At 42.9% G+C, this 18296-nt stretch overlaps 2 protein-coding genes across 4 annotated transcripts in view; one reads left to right on the top strand and one right to left on the bottom strand.

Moving 5' to 3' along the window:
* Positions 1-15798, top strand: part of creb3l1 (cAMP responsive element binding protein 3-like 1) — a 28531-nt gene extending 12733 nt beyond the window's left edge. Inside the window, exons 4-13 of one of the 2 annotated variants that reach the window (XM_034677783.1) lie at positions 5210-5364; positions 5452-5533; positions 6230-6435; positions 6909-7055; positions 7191-7249; positions 9344-9412; positions 12028-12130; positions 12217-12373; positions 12747-12852; positions 12987-15798. In XM_034677783.1, the coding sequence (XP_034533674.1) occupies positions 5210-5364; positions 5452-5533; positions 6230-6435; positions 6909-7055; positions 7191-7249; positions 9344-9412; positions 12028-12130; positions 12217-12373; positions 12747-12852; positions 12987-13023 (1121 nt within the window). In that variant the 3' untranslated portion in view covers positions 13024-15798. Of the gene's footprint in view, positions 1-5209; positions 5365-5451; positions 5534-6229; positions 6436-6908; positions 7056-7190; positions 7250-9343; positions 9413-12027; positions 12131-12216; positions 12374-12746; positions 12907-12986 lie in introns of both variants that reach the window. The other variant, XM_034677782.1, reaches the window with a different exon arrangement.
* Positions 14901-18184, bottom strand: harbi1 (harbinger transposase derived 1). Of its 2 annotated transcripts, none has more exons than XM_034677785.1 (6): positions 18073-18184; positions 17145-17310; positions 16853-17055; positions 16403-16695; positions 16149-16324; positions 14901-16039 (listed from the first exon to the last, which is right to left on the bottom strand). In XM_034677785.1, exons 2-6 carry the CDS (start codon positions 17307-17309, stop codon positions 15839-15841), a joined length of 1038 nt encoding a protein of 345 aa, XP_034533676.1. In that variant the 5' UTR covers position 17310; positions 18073-18184; the 3' UTR covers positions 14901-15838. The 2 variants fall into 2 exon arrangements, with proteins under 2 accessions (XP_034533676.1, XP_034533677.1); XM_034677786.1 differs by lacking the exon at positions 18073-18184 and adding an exon at positions 17957-17980.
* Positions 18185-18296: the final 112 nt, after the last annotated feature.

Here is an 18296-nt window from a genome sequence, read left to right as displayed (position 1 = left end):
GATGTGAAAACACTTTGTCTTTCCTCTCCCTCCTGTCTCTCTCTTACTGACTCATCTTCCTCATTATCTCCTCCTGTCTTCCTCTCCTCGTCTCCGTCTGTCTGTCTGCTCTCCGTTTGTCCCGGGGATCCTGCTGTCTGAGCAGCAGGTTCCCAGTCTGTGCAGTTTTTCCTCCAGCTAAGCCCTGCCCACCTAACACACACACTCTCTCTCACACACACTCACACACACTCACACACACTCACACACACAACGCTATGACAAGCATATGGTTTTGAGTCTGCAGCTTTAGCAGAGGCCAGCGGAAACTCTCTTTCTCTCCTCTGTCAGGTTATCTCTCTCCCTCTCTCTGTTCTTTCTCCCTCTATCTCTCTCCCTCTCTGCTTTCTATCTCTCTCATCGTCTCTCTCCCTCGGGCCTAATCCAATAAAATCCACTTTATTGGTTTGAATATCAAATTACCTGTTTTGCCAAAATACCACACTGGAAAAAAAGCAAAGTCTGGCTCACATATAAAAACAACTGTCTGGCTTGTGGATTGTTTTTGAACCACAATATTTATTTAGATCATACTTTGGTCTTTAGAGGGAGTAAAATAAAGTTGGGCTGAATAAATCAGAGTTAGACAAAGTGACAATCACTCCAGTCGGTCAAAATGGAGACTGACGCTGGAAGGGAAATGTAGACTTTTGGGAAAGCTTCAAGAAAACAGGAGGATGATTTATAAAACAAAAAGATGAAATATCCAAAGAGAAGTCTGATGTTTTTTGTATTTTGTACAAGTTTTGGGATCACCCCGGCACTATTTCTTCAGCCTGCAGCTTTGAAACAGGCTGTAATGATTGCAGTTTAATCCTTGATTCATCAGACACATGCACAAAGTCTTTCTATTTGTCACTGCAAGCTCAGTAGAAGGATTCCTGCAGAGATACAGCTCTCTGTTGATAAGAAACAAGTAGGGGTTGCTGGTCTTCTGCTGCCTTTTTTAATAAGTTTGTTAGTGCTTCAGGTTGCAGATAAATTAAGCCAATGTGGAGGTGCTGCAGTTCCCAGAGTGTCCATTTGGTGCTGGCTCCAGAAGCTTCAGAAGCCACACACACACACATTCCAAAAAGCTGATCTTTGCAGCAGGAGACACACACTGTACAGGAGGTGAATTTATTTGTAACTCATTTATTTTTAAGATATTAAACGTACAAGTTTTGCATAATTAGAGACGTGGCTAATCTGATAGACATTTCCAATATGGCCGCCACCATCAATAAGCTTCAGAAAACCAATGAGTGACGTCACTGAGACTAGCACAGAGCACTTAGTCAATCTCAGTTACGTTAATGCACACTGTTTTTGTGTTGCCTCTGTCTGTAGATGTGCAGCAGTCATCCTAAGTTCACATATGGAAAACACACACACACACACACACACACACACACACACACACACACATCTGTCATATATATGCATTTGAGTCTAATCCAGCCTGCTCTTATTGAACTTAATCCAAATGCAATTTATAACCTGAATCAGCCTCATAAAGCCCGATAGTGAACGTTCCTTCCACTGGTTCACATCTCTGCCTTAAAGCTTTCACTGCACAAATGAGCCGTTACATTTATGTGTAAAGTTAGTGTTCATGAGCTCCGACTGTAACTTCCTTTAATGCATTATTGATACAGAACAGATACGGAGAGTTTAAGTGTGCAGTAAAATCACCTTCCTGGATGTGTAGAGGTTAAACATGTATGGTTTAGAAGTTTAAGTTCAGGGGTCTCTTTCTTTCAGTCAGACTTTTCTGAAGGACCTATTAGGATTCTCCTCCTCCTCCTCTCCTCATCCATGTTGTCTTTCTGGTCCTCTGAAAACCTCTGACCTGTTGACTCCAGGCTTGGCTCCGCTCATCATGACGGTTTGTTGTTGTAGTGAAGTGAAATACGATCTGGTGATAACAGAATGTTATGATAGAAAGAAAGAACGGTGGCATCAGTAAGAAAGAGACATTCAAAGGTAGAAGCTTGGTTAATATCGTTCTTGGGTGGTATAAATCTCCTCCAGCGTTATGAAATAACCAAAAAGCACCGGAGCCGTGGTGAACCTCCGGCTCTGTGTCCCCTGGAAGTCTGTGGTTCAGCTGGTTTATTGTGTTTCCCAGTTGGTAATCCTTCATTGATGGCAAGCTTGTAAAGTTTCTACTTCTGGGATTAATTCTAGCGAAGGGAAATATAAATATCTTTAAAAATGTCTCTGAGTAAGGAGGTCATCTTCAGCTATTTTAAGAATTTGATTTATAGCTTTCACCGCACACATATCCCAATTCTCATTCTTTGACTTTCCTTCCCTCTCTCTCTCTCTCTCTCTCTCTCTCTCTCTCTCTCTCTCTCTCTCTCTAGGCCTGTGGTCTCTCCTCTTGTTGCTCGTGTTCAGTCAAAGGAAAACTGTGTGTTTTACGGCATCCCCCGCTGCGAGGCTCCATGTATCGTTTTAATGCTCCTCCTGTCCCGCTGAGATCAAACGCAGCCACCTCCTCTCCTGTGTTAGCGCCCTGCTACGACAGCCAGGAGCTCTGTGGTCATTATCCATTAGCTCGGTGATAAGACCGGGGGTTTTAACAGCCGCACAGGCTGGCTTTTGTTAAAGAACGGCGTCCAGAGAGTCTGCAGGAAAACGATGAGGAGAGGAGTTTCCTTTTGTTTTAATCCACAGTGGCTTCCAGATGTGTTTGAAAACAACATTATGCAACTACTTTAATTTAAAATAACTTCTAAATCATGCTCTGACAGACATTATGTCCTCTATGACACATCTCTGAGATGTGCAGAAGGCAAACATCTCCTATTACACCTTCATAAGAGGTGACAGAAACTGCAGCAGGAAGGTTTAAAGACTTGAAACACATCTGTAAGGTTAAAAAATGAGCTGTTCCTCTCTCTCATGTACAAAAAAGGTCATAAATACGTTCAGTAAAGAAAAAATGTGACACCTGGCTTTTGTCAGATTTTGCTTGATCAGGCAAATGTGCACAATAAAGCAAACGACAGCTGAAGCGTGGAAAAAGAACAAAACGACTGATAGGAAACAGTCCACAATCAGAGTAATCAAACTGAGCTTTACAATCAAACCATAAAACACCAGAGTTAACAGAATCACATTTGGCGACCGGTCCAAAGCTTCTGGTCTTCATTAAGAAACGTTTTTAGAGGTCGTCCAATCAGGCCCAGGAGACTTAACGAGGGCAGGGGGCTTAACGAGGAGCAGGCTACCAGCAGGACCCTCGTTAGGAGAGGCTTCTGACTCATACAGAGGATGTAAGAGCGGATAAACCCAAAAAACTGAGTGAGCATGGCCCCCTTAATCAGACGGGCCAATATTAATGATGGCACTAAGAGTTGAAGATGTTGTCCCTGTGCACTCAGAGGGATGTGGCTTCTTTAAACAGCAACAGCATTTATTATCGTATTATTGTAGCATCTATGGACTCATCTTCATGTGGACGAGCAGGAAGAGGCTGTAGGAGTGTGTTCTTTCACAAACATGCATCATCTCTCTCTCCTCTGCGCTGACAGACGGGATAAAGGGAGCAGCTTCCACCTTGCTCACACACACACAGCTCGTAAACTCCAGTGCCAGGCAACCCTGAGGTGATTAAAATGACGCTCGCTCGCACACTGCACCTCTCTTCTCGTTAAAGTGCAGCCACGGGAGCCTTGCCGTGGTGTGTGTTGCGACAAACATCAAAGTGTGTGTCCTGGAGATTCGGGTCTTTTTATAAAGGGGAATTAACTCTCTGTTTCTCTACCTGCGGATGCTGTTTGTAACTTTTCCTCCTTTAAAAACGTTATGTCACAGGCTTGAGCGTCATTTCACTTTCCACTCAGAGGTAAATGTAAAGTTTTTAAAGGTTTACCTAATGAGGCTCCCATTTAAACGAAAACACATGTGGTCAAGCTATAATGAAGATGCCTCCTCCTGTATCAAGCTGCCCTCCTCACCTAAATGTCCTGAGAAAATCCAGAACGCTCATCTTTTAATCCATCTGGATTTAACGGCAGGCTTTTGTTTTGACGGGCAATGCAGGAGGCAGATTTTTAAAAGCAAAGATCCCTTATTTATTCATTCACGTGTATGCTTCAAACCTCTTCCAGCTCCTCTAATGCAGCTCTGTGCATGTGTTTTATAATCTGTCAGCCTCCCAAGACACCCCACATTTCTCAAACCCTGCATTAAGGGTCCAGATTTTATTGCAGAGTACTTCTCTTGGAGTCTGAAAGCATCTTAAACATTTAGGGAAATCTGGCAGAAGAGGCCGTTTTTGTGACAGTAATAAGTGTGAGTTTGCAGTCGCCATCTAAAAACCACAAACATATGAATGAATGGCATCTTCTCATCCTCATCTCTTTATCTTGTGATTTCTGCAGAGTAAGGGACACAGAGTTCAATATACTTCGGTTCATCTGAGGTCTTGTCAGGAGGTTGGCGGCGGGGATGTCAGAGTCTTTTCATCATCTCACCCACGAGGAGAGCTCTCCTTCATGTGTCCATAAATCCCCTCTTCATCTCGCTGCAGACTAAACAACATATTATCTTCGAGATGCTCCTCCAAAGAAATATCCTCACCATGTCTCCCTGGATTTTCTTTGAAATCGCTCTTAAATATTCTTATTTTCAGATTCGAACGCCAGAAGTCGGGGTGATTTGCTGGTTCAGCCCAGGTTTTATTTCAGGGTTGATACACACAGACAAATTATGCACCACAGTTGCCAGAGCGCCGCCGTCCAGCAGTCCATAATAACCAGCTTTGTCAGGAAGTGCTCAAATGTTTGGGGAAGCTCCTTGAACGTGTGATTTATAAGCTACCAGTTACTTCCCATTGGAGGACCTACAGCAAAGCCTCCCGGAGGAGAGAGGGAGTTTGGTTAGGAGGGTTCACTCTGGTTTGTACCTAATGTTAATGCTTTATTTATAACTTTACGACAGAACAAACAACGACTGAGTACCTTTCCACAAATTAAGATCTAAAAGGAGGTCATGTGTGTTTTTCATCATCGAATTTGAAGGTCTAAGTTTCCTTTAAAGGTTGAAATCTCTAAAGAAAAGTCAATGTTTGATGCTGTGAACCTCACTGACCTCTATGCTTTCATGCAACTCACATAAAACAAACTTCCACACGTTAATATCGATTAAAAGATGTCGATTCATTTTGTCTTTCCTTCAGAATTCGAATGGAACTTCAGTCAGGACCTCTCAGCCATCCTGGTGAAACAGGAGGAGCCTGATGTGGGTCAAAGGTTAGATCCTCCGCCTCTGGAAGGCCCGCCTCTCATATTAAGCCCCGCCCCACCACACAGAGGCTCAGCATGGAAACACACGGTGAGTGTCCATCAGGTGTGGAACATCAAAACAGTGCGCTTTATTTATATAATCTGACAGGTGGTTTAAAAATCTTTGTGTCTGCAGGAGCGAGGTCAGGACGATGTGAAGCCAAAAGCCATAAAAGATGAACCCAGAGAGATGGGACAGTACCTCAGCCTGCCCAGCGGTACACAACACAGACACACCAACACAACCTCAAACCTTTATTTTACTTCTTTCTTTCACCGTCAGGGGAAAATCAAGCTCCAGTTCAAGACAGGTTCAGACCATGAGACGAGACAGGGAACAGATAAATAAGAGGTCCTTAGCCGGTCTGAAGCACACAGTATTCTTTGTGTACTTCCTGAAGCTCAGAGGTTCACTCTGCAGTTAAAGGGCGGTACACTTTGTTCTTGTTGCTGAATATGAAGCCCATTTACTCAGTGTACTCCTTGTGTTATAAATTTATCAACATGTAGCTCTGAGATGAAGATTTTCATTGATTCCAGAAGTGTTGTAAATTCAGGAAATAGGATGCTATCTAGTGGACCAATCACAGGGCTTTGGGTCGGCGTTGTTTCAATGTGCAGTTACGTTTTGGAGGAGGTGCATGTCAGGCTATGTGTGATGGCTTCTGCATTAAAAGAGGGAAACTTCTGGAGGTGGCGAATGCTGACATATGATACAATGCTGCTCTGGAAACCATCATTTTAATGACCTTTGCAGCATCTTGCCTGAAAAAAAATCACCTGACACAGAGAAATGGGCGAACATTTTTAGACTAAACCTCTCTCTTTGTTTCCTCTGATTAATCTCTAAATGTTTCAGATCCCTCAGATATTTATCAAAGCTCTCACTCCCCTCCCTCCCTCCTCTCCTCCAGACGACGCTCTCCAGCTCCCACCCACTCCTCCCAGCAGCAACCACGGGGACAGTGACGGCTCCCTCCCTCCGTCCTCCCCGCACGTCCCTCTGCCCCCGTCCTCCCCGCAGCCACAACAGAGGCCAGGAGGTCGTGCCTCTTCATCCTCGTCCTCCTCCTCTTCCTCCACAGCCATCTCCTCCTCACCTCTCCTCACTGCACCGCATGTGAGTGAAAGAACAAACAGCATCACAGCTTCTCTCTTTACTTCATTTAATCTCTGACCTTCTGCGTGAGAATGTGACACATTAAGATCTTACATTTTGAACCTTGTGGTTGTCTTCTCACGTTTCTTCTGGACTTTTTCCGTACTCAAATGATTCAAACCTGTTCAGAGTTAACCCTGATTGGACACGGTTGAGTTAGAGGAACAACTTGAGCCTGAAGAGAAATTTAACGTTAATACAAGTGGGGCATAATTTGATGGAAAACCTTTCAGGCACCAAATAATCTGCAAAGAAAACAGCAAACAGCTGACTTACTCCCTCCATGATTTATTCAGCATGCCTTTGAACACTCTGATATTATCTTTGGTGCTTTAGTTTGACTTCTCATGTCAATACATAGTTAGAATAAAAGCTGACGAGTCCTGCAGGTTGATTATTTAACAAGGAAAGCTGTAATATGTTTGATTGTGCAGAAGCTGCAGGGCTCAGGACCCCTCCTGCTGACAGAGGAAGAGAAGAGGACCCTGGTCGCGGAGGGATACCCGGTCCCCAACAAACTCCCTCTCACTAAGAGTGAGGAGAAGGCACTGAAGAGAGTCAGACGGAAGATTAAAAACAAGGTGAGCACAATCAGAGATTTAAAGATTACAGATTTAAAGCATCTTCATCTTCCTCAGGTGAAACTAAAGAAAGATTATTCTGTGGTTGTCTTTGAGCTTTTGAATCCCGCTGATATTTTTCTGTGTTTCTTCCAGATATCAGCTCAGGAGAGTCGGAGGAAGAAGAAAGAGTATGTGGAATGTCTGGAGAAAAAGTAAGTCTAGGAAAAAATGTGTCCCCCTTTCTACGTTCCTTTTCCACTCCCTTTGGATTTATTTCATATCTGTCTGTCTTTCCCTGATATCTGACTCTTTCTTTCCTCACTACTTCTAACCAAAGTAACTATGCTGTTATACAACACCCGCTATAAGGTGCTGTCAGAGACATTTCCAGATTATTCAGACCACTCGTTACAAGACATCACATAATGGTTGAAGCATAGATCCAAAGAAAGCCTGGTGAACCACGGAATAGTTGAGTGTGTTTTATTTTGATAGTCTTTCTTTGAAGCTCATGCCGGCCTTTTCTTTCAGCTCTCTAAATAAAAAAATGAAGGCTTTATCCACCTCAAAGACTAAACAGCTAGCAGACTGAGCGTGTGAGTTCAGTACCTGACTGCACATGCAATAAAAACAGAGCAGAAAGAGTGTCATTCTTGTCTTCATGCATCCATGCTGCTCTTTTTGGGATTACATAAAGCTGGACGTCAACTTTGTTTGGATGATAAGTCTCTGAGAAGATACAACTTCATACATTTTATTCACTCCATGTCCAGAGTTATATCTGGTTGTGGTTTCCAGACTTTGACACACTGTAGCTTAAAATAAGCAGGTCCCAATTAAAAGCCTGGTCTCTACTACTAGCCAGTCTAATTAAAAGCCTGGTATCTACTACTAGCAAGTCTCAATTAGAAGCCTGGTATCTACTACTAGCCAGTCTCAATTAAAAGACTGGTATCTTCTACTAGCCAGTCTCAATTAAAAGACTGGTATCTTCTACTAGCCAGTCTCAATTAAAAGCCTGGTCTCTCCTACTAGCAAGTCTCAATTAGAAGTCTGGTATCTACTACTAGCCAGTCTCAATTAGAAGCCTGGTCTCTACTACTAACCAGTCTCAGTCCTCCTTGATCAGGAACATGAGTCCTGAGATTGCTGATTTAAAGCCGCTCTTTCACGCCAGCCGTTGAGAACACTTTCACAGTTACACAAAGATGTTTGTGCAGTAAATGACAAAGTTTCTCTCGTTTCTCCAGGCAGTCTAACAATAGCTTTAAGAGAGTTGTATTCGGTCCAAAGAGCAGCCATGTTGGCTAACAAGGTTTCCCCTGGGCTCAGTCTAACCATAGTCCTTGTTTGACATAATTGTGAGTTTTTAAAGCTTGAATAAAGAATAAGACATGAAATGCTGATGGGAACTTGGCAGGTGAAGTTCAGTAAAGTTTTTTGTGTTTAGTGTGGAGAGTGTGGTACCAGACATGAGACCTCTGCAGGGGATTAAAGCTGGAAGAAGCACATCAGTAAACTCACAGGTCGTCACGGGGTCAGATGCAGTTAATCAGAGGAACACATCATACTCTGAGAATGTGTTTCATCATTCAAGGTGGACTCCTCTCCTCTCCTCTCCTCTCCTCTCCTCTCCTCTCCCCTCCTCTGGTAATTCTGGACGCTTGTTGCGATGGCGTGACTCCAATAACCTGCTGAACACATGGGTCAGATTCAGGGAAGAGGAGAGGCTGTCCTGAATATAGCAAAGGTGCCCATGAGGGTTTACACAAGCGGTAACAAAAGCAGCATTAAGTTGAAAGGCAGGCTTTTTTTAAATCCTCACTTTGAGACCAGAGAAGTAAAAGAAGGAGTGTAAACATAAACCTTCTCTGTCTTTATCTCCTCTTTGTGTGGATTTTTCCTTCTTGGACATGAAGACAGGATTATCTGTGAGGAAAAGCAGCATGATGAGGCTTCTCAAAGGGATGTTTGTTTGGAAGCAGAACACAGAAGGAGATCAGAGCAACAGGGTGCGAGATTAACACGATGGGCAGTTGATTAAAATCGGGGAATCGATGAGATTAGCTGGAGATGGCAAAGGTTGAGAGCGCGGAGAGGGATGAGAGACGTTTCTGTCATCCTTGTTGGAAAGATGGTTTGACGCCAAGTACATTTCTAACCTTTATTTGAACATTTTTATAAAGTGAAGCCAAAAAAACCCTCAAGACATCACACATTTGAAGTCTGTGCAGAAAAGATCACACTGAGCAACACTCAGTGTGACTGATGTCTGACAAAATCCTGTTTCTGTCTGTTTGCATCAGGGTGGAGAACTACACGTCAGAAAACAGCGACCTGTGGAGAAAGGTCGAAAACCTGGAGACCGCCAACAGGTGGGGCTTTCACACACACACACACACACACACACACACACACACACACACACACACACACACACACACACACACACACACACACACACACACACACACACACACACACACACACACACACATATTGTGAACATTAGTGTCCTGCTCTTGACTCTCTGAACACATTCAAGCTGTTTTTTTTTATCTGGCTTTGAACACTGAAAACACTGACCGGACGTTTTTGTGAGATGTTTGGATTATCTTCACTGAAAACAGCAACATGATGTCAGAGTTTGCAGCTTGATAAGATGACAGCATGAGATTAACAACACTCTGTTAACATTTGGGAACCAAGGAAACCGGCGTCTGGGGTCTGAAGGTGAAATGTTGTTCACCTGCGGGTCTCCTTTGTCGTATCTTTAGTTTCATGATGCTCCAAATGCATCCGGTACTGGATCAGAAGTCTCCGGTGTTTCTGGAATATGTTTATATATGATGTCCTCTTTGCATGGTACAGTCTGAACCTGCATTAGTGGATGCAGTGACTTCCACTACAGAGTCATGTCTGTTTTTAATGATTAATACATATATTGTGTTTCATTTTTAACATGTAACATGTCGTCTTTCTTCTACTTTTAATCAAATATAAACCTAAATTTATTTCTGAAACCATCTAAATCTGTTTTATGAACATGTTACACAGCGCCCCGATGTTTTTGTAACTGGGTAGTGAAAGATATTCTAGCAGTAAAGCTTTAAAGTTTTTATGACTTGTCGTCTTCAAAGGAGAAAATCAGTCTACTGTAGGTTAAACATGCTGTTATTTATGGTCTGTCTGCAGTTTATAAGCAATGTGCTACAGCGAGAGATTTATGAGACTCTAAACAGAAATGTGTCTGCTCCAAAAGAAACGTGCACACTCATCCAGCTCTGTTATTATAACAATATGAAACCAATCTGCTATTATCTCCAGCGGGTGGGTGGGTGTGTCAGGACAGAGGCCTGAGGGGGGGGTCTGTCTCTCTCTCTCTCTCTGTCTGTCTGTCTGTCTGTCTGAGTCGGCCTCGGTCTGTCATTAAAGCTGAGATTTAACTGAAGCTTTCATCATGAAGACAGCCCCCTCCCTTCCCACAACACACACACACACACGCTGATGAATATGTTAAACCACCACACAGGGGAACAATGAGCTGGCACAAACTGGGGAACATGAGTCAGCACGCTCACTCTCACATAAAACACAGACTCTGAGCACGTCTGAAATAAATGTTTTAAACAAGTGAGCTAAAATTAAGATGCTCAAAATGCTCAAAATGCAGTTATTAGTGGTCATTGTGTTTCCATGCAGCGGTCTGTCTTTACTACACGCCCTGCAGAACTGGCTTAGTGCTATCTCGACTTCCATCTGCCCACAAGATATGAGTCTCAAAGCATAACTCCTCAAACAAACACCACTCAGGTTAGTCTGAGTTTAATGTTTGAGTTTTCCTCTCCTGCTCTGGATATTTAAATGATCACCCAGTCCACCAGCGTGACCTTTAGTGAGTAGAGTTTATTTAAAGCAGCTCCAGCTTTAGCAGTAAATCACTGCGGTGTGACTTCAAAGTGCAGAGTGAGTGATGCTGGTCAAAATCATCCCATAAAAAGTTTATGACAGCTGGCAACTCGTGGTTTCTCCGGTGCACGATGCCGACAGCAGAGAGGAAACAGACTGACTGCTGACCGGTTAACTGGGACTGACTTACTGGATATCTGTCTCCGCCTAGTGGGCAGAGTGTGTCATCACATCTGCTCACAGTTTAACCATCAGAGCCCTGCTCTCCAGATCCAACTGATGCACTAAACACTCTGTTTTTACAGCTGAACTCTCTCCAGCTCTTAAAACAGTGAAGATGACAAAGAAAGGAAGATTAAATGAGTCTGCTTTTAAGGGGAATTCTTATGTTTTGACATGTTTTCTCTATTTTTTGTGCTTCTTAACAATCAATAGGCACAAAGAGACATGTTTAAAAAAAATTGGGATTTTTTTAAAGCTGAAACAGCTGCTCTATTATTCTCTTAAAGCTGCAGGACTCCATGAAGGAAATGCAACAAATTAGATTATAAAACACTGAAGTCAGCAGCTCTGCAGCTTGTATTATTTAAGTGAACCGCACAAGAGTTGGAGCTTGTTACAAACAGGAAGTGTCCTCTGATTAGTGATGTTTGAAGCCTTGAAAGTGAGAAAGTTTGGCACATTTGTGAGGTAAGAAGAGAGGAGACTGAGAGCAGTAGTGACGCACGTTAGAAAGAGTCTCAGTCTTTGGCAGCGACTTTAAAAAAAACAACTAACTTTTTGCAGCATTTTGCACCAGAGTCTGAATATTAGACGCATAAATTAAAAGATAGGCGTCCAGATATTTTAATCGATCATGCACAAGCTTCTTAGACTTCATTTCTTGTATATCAGTCTCAAACTAAGATGGTGAGCGAGGTGATTCTGTGCAGATGCATGACTCAGAGTTTATCGCTGAGGCTGCTAGACTCTTCCAAATCAGGACTTACTGATCTCCCTCCATCCTTTAGATTGTATATCATGTTATGTGACTGAGGTTTCCCACACAGCTCACCTGACACACTCTGTCTGTCTGTTTCAGGTCTCTCCTACAGCAGCTCCAGAAGCTTCAGTCGTTGATTTCAGGGAAGGTCATCCCTCGCTCTTGTAAAATGGCCTCAACTCAAACGGGGACGTGCCTAATGGTGAGTGAAGTCACTCCAAACTTGTTTTAAATGCATGCTCAACAAGACTTCAGATGTGAGTCGTTTGTCACCTTGTTTCTCTGCAGATGATGGCGGTGTGTTTCGTCCTGGTGTTGGGCTCTTTCTCTCCGTGCCTCTCTCCTCTCTCCTTACTCGCTGACACCTCCTCTTTGTCCTCGTCCTCCTCTTCCTCCAGTCCCTCTGCTCCTCTTCCATCAGCGGACCTCTACACCACTAGCCAGGGTGAGTCTTCGAATATGTACCCCTTTGACATATTTCAGAAGGGGTCAAAGGGTTGAAACTGTCTTTAGATCGTCTCGTTTTACGGTGAAGGACTTCTCTCGGGCTCTGATTGGTTGCCTCTAGAGAACCTTGGTCTTTGTCCAGTGATAACAGCACAATCCTTCACACAGATCAGCGCACCTCTGCAGAACTTTGCACAGACAATCAAAATACAGCTGCAGCAAGAATGTAGAAAGGTGTTATATTAACCCAGATCCTTTCCTTAACTTATTCACATGTGTTTTTTTTGTTTGATGCACGTCAGCTCCTCTAAAAGGCAAGATATTAGCTCCAGACACACCTGAATCAAACCCGCTCCTCCTTTGTTTTGCAGTCCGCTCCCGCAGCCTGCTCTTCTACAATGAAGGGTCTCCACTGGAGGAGAGTTTAGAGGGGGACAGGCTACAGACGGAGCCCCACTCCCACATTCAGACCAGCAGGTACACAGCTGACGCACACAGCAACCAGACAACTGGGCCCAAATCAGACCACAGGTGAGAGATCTGTGAGTCTTTTATCATAAGAAACACAGTTTGAAGGCTTTAATGCTGACTGACTCGTCGTCTGTCCTCAGAGAAACAAAAGCAGAAGGAGTCTCAGAGATTTTCTGACACAGCCCTCCTCCTCCTCCTTCCCCTCCTCCTCCCATGACTTCTCATCTCTGACCCCGGACGCCTCCAGATTCCTGACCTCACCAGGTTTCACATCAACATCCAACTGGACCAAAAATATGCATTCTCACATGTACATAATAATCTGTTCCTCTGCCACCTCTCACCTGACACAGACTCTGACACACCTGAAGATACTTGATTTTAAAGGGGACCACCATGTTCAGGATTTTTAAGCACTCACTTCATGTGTTAGCTTTGAGTTCACACAGCTAATTCATGATAATCTTCAACCTGTTCGGTGATAAAAGACGACCTCGTAGCAACTTTTAGAAACATAATCATCACCAGAAACGAGTTGGAGCTTTGCTAACAAAGAGACAAAGTGCCAACTTAGTTTCACAATCAGAGAGGCTGAGGATGATAATTTAAAGATCGTACAGCTTGGTGATAAATTCAAATGATGTTTTAAAAGTGCCTTCCCATTCTTAAATCAAACAAGACCAACCTGGCCTTACTTCAGCACCTGAGGAGAGAGGAGAGGTTCTTTTTAAATCTAGCTTTGTTTCTTTTAAGAAATCAGCGACTGACGAATGATCAGGGTTTCTTTTCCGTCTGTGAATGCACTTGTAACGCTTGGTTTAAATGTTCAACGATGTATTTTCATATTTCTCCTTTCTCAGTCCATCTCTGAAGTCAAATCTTCACTTTCCAAACTCTCAGTGTGAAGCCGTGTCTTCACATGCAGGGGACTGTGAACGGGGTCCTGACTGAGGTTGGGAAAACGTGACATAAAAGTATTTTTTATGGAGTTATAAATTGTACATATAATATATTTGCAGCATCAAAAAAAGAGCATATTTAATTTATGCAACAAAAAAAGAATGTTTTTAATCTTAATGTTTGTTTTTTTTAAAATAATGTTTACAAAAAATCTCAAAAACACGACTTATAATATATTCTGAGCATCAGAAAAGAGCATATTTATTTTATGCACAAAAAAAGAGGAACTGTGTTTCATGTTAAAGTTTTACATGATAGTGTGGTTTACATGCTGTTCGATGGATGTAAAGCTTTGATCTGTTTGTGTCTTTAACTGTAATACAGTGTTTGTTTGACTGCTGTTGCATGAAGAACTCAGACGCTCTTCTTCTTTGTTAAAAAACGATTCGAAAACATCAAAATTCACCTTCAGAAGAAAGTTTGAAACAAAAATCAAACAAATCCAAACAATCATGTATTTTTTAACCTCCTCTTTGTGTCGGCACGTCTCATGCGACAGCAGTGTATGTTGTATTTATTCCTGTTTGTAGAAAGTGTGTATATATTGATGAACCAATCAGGAAACTCAAACATTCCACGAGATGAAACACCACTAGCTTTGTGAGCGCCAAAATCTGAGGCACATACGGCGTCACGTCTTCACCACTATTCTGAAAATATCAAATTTACATATTTTTAAAAAAACCCACACGACCATGAATCTGATTTATTTCTTGTTTTTATTTTTATTTTATCTTCATGTGACTGCAACCCCGTCATTCTTACTTTTAAAGGGTTATTCTGATGTTTTTAACCTGGGCCGTAAATGAGTGAGAGCGGGAAGCCTCCCTGTGCACAGACATCCTCATTGGGTCATTGCTTGGGTGCATGAGTGTGAGAGTGTCTGGTTGTGTGCATGTGTTACCTTTCCCGGGTTAACCCGCCCCTCGCCGTGTGACACCTGGAATAAGCTCCAGTAGATCGCTACAATCATATAAAACAGTCTGCAACACACGTCCATGGAGAGTTCTTGTTTTCGTCCCGGCAGGCTCAGATTATTATTCTAAGAGTCTGCATCCCTAAAGAGAGAGTAATTCACTCTTTGTAGACAGAAACAGATGTTGCATTGATTTTTATTTGTCAAATGTCACTTAATTTACAGACACGAACAACACGAGACAATAGAAATCATGTTATCAGTCCATGATCGTCCAAAGAGGATCAGAGGGAACAAAGTTTGATCTTTAAACTCGTTGCTTTTCAAAGTCCACAGACAAAAAAGATGTAATTTTAAAGCTCCTGTGAGGAACTTTCTGTCCGTGGCGATTTGGCGCCCCCTGGTGGACAAAGTGGTACCTGCAGAAGCGCTTTTACAGGCATTAAAACAATGATCCAGGAAACATCAGTCTTGTTGGTTTCCTGACCTCACAGAGGCTTTAAATCACAGAAACAGAGACATGCTCATCTAATGCAGCTCTTAATCTGAGTCAGGAGTAAAACAGGAACTATCCAGGACTCTTAGGATGACGTCTGTTTCAATATCAGCAATCTACTGGAGCGCCTCCAAAACAAACTCTCCTGTCACTCATTTAGGGCCCAGGTTTGAGACCACCTGAATCCCCCTCGGACAGTCTTAATGCACCAGTGTACATAAATAATGACAACTTAATGTGCAGTTCTTGTAAATAAGGGCCTTTTGTTTTTTGTATTGTGTCTTTGTCTTAGATTTTAACCTGTGGAGTTATATGGAAAGGGGGTGATAAGTAAAAAACAAGGGTTTAGGGAGGATTGGAAAGAGGGAGGGAGAGAAACCCTGATAACACAGCAGCTGCACACACTTTGAATATTTGTCTAGAGGAGCTCTTCTCCTTGAGTCATTTGAAATGTGTTATGTTCCCATGTTGTCTGGATTTGTTGTATAGCGTCTTGCATGTTCCTCCATATACGACTATGTTATTGTAGTTTAGTCCGTAGAGTAGAAACCAGCAAAATATTAAAAAACTGCATCAGCAACACTGTGTCTGTCCACTTCTTCTTCTCTTTCACCGCGACGTCAGCTGAAGTGTTTGAGTATGAGCTGTTTCCGCAGGTCCTCTGCCACGCTGTCCCGGTCCTCGGGTCTCTGCTCGAGGCTCTCGGGCTGCTCCAGAGGGTCGGTTCTCTCCAGAGTCCAGGCGTCCAATCCGGACTGCAGGGAGGCGTTGTGGAGGACGCAGCAGGCGAGCAGGATGGCCGAGCTTTTCTCAGGAGAGTACTGCAGAGGAGAGATGATGAAACAGGGACACAAACTCTCAGTTCATTCAGGTTTTTATCAATTAAATCTCGATTTTAGACTCCAAATGTTTAAAATAACATTTAAGCACCTGTAAGTATCCTTTACTGCCGTCCAGACATCTGAATCTGGTCTGGATGGCTCTGAAGGTTCGGTCCACGATCTCATGAGTAGCAGTGTGAGCCAGATTAAACCTCAGCTCTGCAGGGGACTCCGGGTTCTCCACCGGGGTCATCAACCACTTCTTCAGAGGGTAACGACGGTCACCTGAACACAACACTTCAATCATTTCTGGACCTTCTTAGAGACCACCATTCATAGAGAGGACAGGAGTCAGAGTCTCACCCAGCAGCCAGCCATCCTCCACGTCCTGCAGCTGTTTGAAGAGACCAGATTTCTCCAGGATCTCTGTGTCCTTGAGTCCACCAGGCCAGGTCTCTGCACTGAGTAAGAGTCCCCGGGCGTTACAGACCAGCTGACAGCCCACAGAGTGGAAGCCCTTCTTGTTTACGTAAGAGAAGTCCTCACTGTTTGGAGCTTTGATGGTCACCTGGACGCAGTCGAGGACGCCAACGACTCCTGGAAACCCTGCCACTCTCTGGAACTCCTGGAAGGCCTGGTCTCTGGTGGATGGGTCTCTGTTCAGGAAAAACAGACATTACTACAGTTTGTTTCTCAACTTAAAGGGGTGCATAAAAAAATGGCACATCAATGATCCGGGCAATTATCGTATGAATGCAGAAAGTTAGGTGTTGTGCCTCAGTGGTCCCTCCAGATGTGCTCATGGTATCATACCTGCTGAACGCGATGAACTGAGAAGATTTCTCCACCAGAGCTTTGGTCACATTAGACACACATCTGGACATCGACGCCTGGCTGATCCCAATCGTATCTCCCATAGATGTCTGGAAGGAGCCGGACGTGTAGAAACCCAAAGCCGCCAACACCTGGACCTCAGGACTGATGGCTCTGGAGCGCTGGGTACGTCTGCACAGAGCCTGAAACACACACACACAGAGAAACACGTTCACAGAGACGCTCTCAGCTGAGTTATCCAAACTGTGTGTCACTATCAGCACGTGCTCACCTCTCTGAGTAGCTCCACCAGGTAGAGGATGAAGTGTCGGGGGAAGCCGAACTGCGTGAGGAGGAAATGGTCTGAGACTGAATCGAGGTCGAAGCGGTCTAGAGTCTTGTGGCCTCGACCGTGGAGGAGGAGATCACAGTCTAAGATGGCTATGGGGACCGCCATGCTGTGGGGAGAATAAATCAGCGTTAATAAACCTTCAACTGTCATTATAATGCTTCTACAGGTGAGCTTTAGCACTGTACAGGTGGGTCTCTGACCTGGATGTAATTAGAATAACATTAATATCATAACAGGTTACCATCCAAAATAAAAATACACAAATCAACATTAACAAAACATGGTTATTTGCTTTTATATGCTGTTTGTTTTTAACATTTTGATGCTCAGATCCACTTATTCTAATGCAAATTGTACTAAATTATTATTTCTCTGTCATGGGGATGCATATATTCAAAGTTTCGGATGTTTTTGTGCTGTCACGTCCAATAAATAATAATAATTTGAACTAATTATCATAACAACTCACTTCTTAGGAAACAGTATGCTTTAAATTCTTTATTTATATTGATTAAACTCTGTAAAACACTCTTTATATGTGTATTATAGTGCTATTAAATTAAGCTTATTAACGCTATCACTACATCATGCCTTATTTTATTCCCACATTAATATCCATGCTTTATATTGAACAAACAAACAGGATACATGTGGAAATAAACTTCATTCTGTGCACTTTACGCATATAACTGACTGCAGAGAAGCTAACGTGCTAACAAGCTATAACCTGCTGTTGTATCATCATTTCTTACAGAAAGCTTTATTTCTGCATGAAGGTAAAAGACTCTAAAAGTATTTAATCACATGCATATGAATGAGAATTAAAGCTTGTTGAATAAAAGAGTATTTTTAAGACTGGGACTCTTACCTTTGCAGAACTCATGCAGCATTTGTCAACAACAACACGCCACAAGGTAAATCTGTTCAGCTCCACGCAGCCGCAGATTCGACACACTGAACTCAATCACTGTGAGCTGACTGTAAGATGTTGTTTTGTGTAAAGGTTAAAAATAAGCTAAATAAGAAGAAAATAAGATACTAAACTAAAAGTAAATGAAGCAAAATAAAACAGAATTAAATGTTAGAATAAAG

Source organism: Notolabrus celidotus, chromosome 24 (assembly GCF_009762535.1).
Source record: "Notolabrus celidotus isolate fNotCel1 chromosome 24, fNotCel1.pri, whole genome shotgun sequence".
In the NCBI taxonomy this organism is placed as follows: Eukaryota; Metazoa; Chordata; class Actinopteri; order Labriformes; family Labridae; genus Notolabrus; species Notolabrus celidotus.
The sequence above is the reverse complement of the archived record's forward strand: the minus strand, read 5'-3'. Positions and strand labels throughout refer to the sequence as shown.

Bases quoted from the DNA above. Each gene is read 5' to 3' on its own strand.
- harbi1 (XM_034677785.1), bottom strand. From the start codon at position 17,309: ATGGCGGTCCCCATAGCCATCTTAGACTGTGATCTCCTCCTCCACGGT. The intron at 17,056-17,144 runs GTGAGCACGTGC...TGTGTGTTTCAG, and splicing joins TGGTGGAGCTACTCAGAGAG to GCTCTGTGCAGACGTACCCA. The intron at 16,040-16,148 runs GTGCTTAAATGT...TCTCCTCTGCAG, and splicing joins GCAGTAAAGGATACTTACAG to TACTCTCCTGAGAAAAGCTC.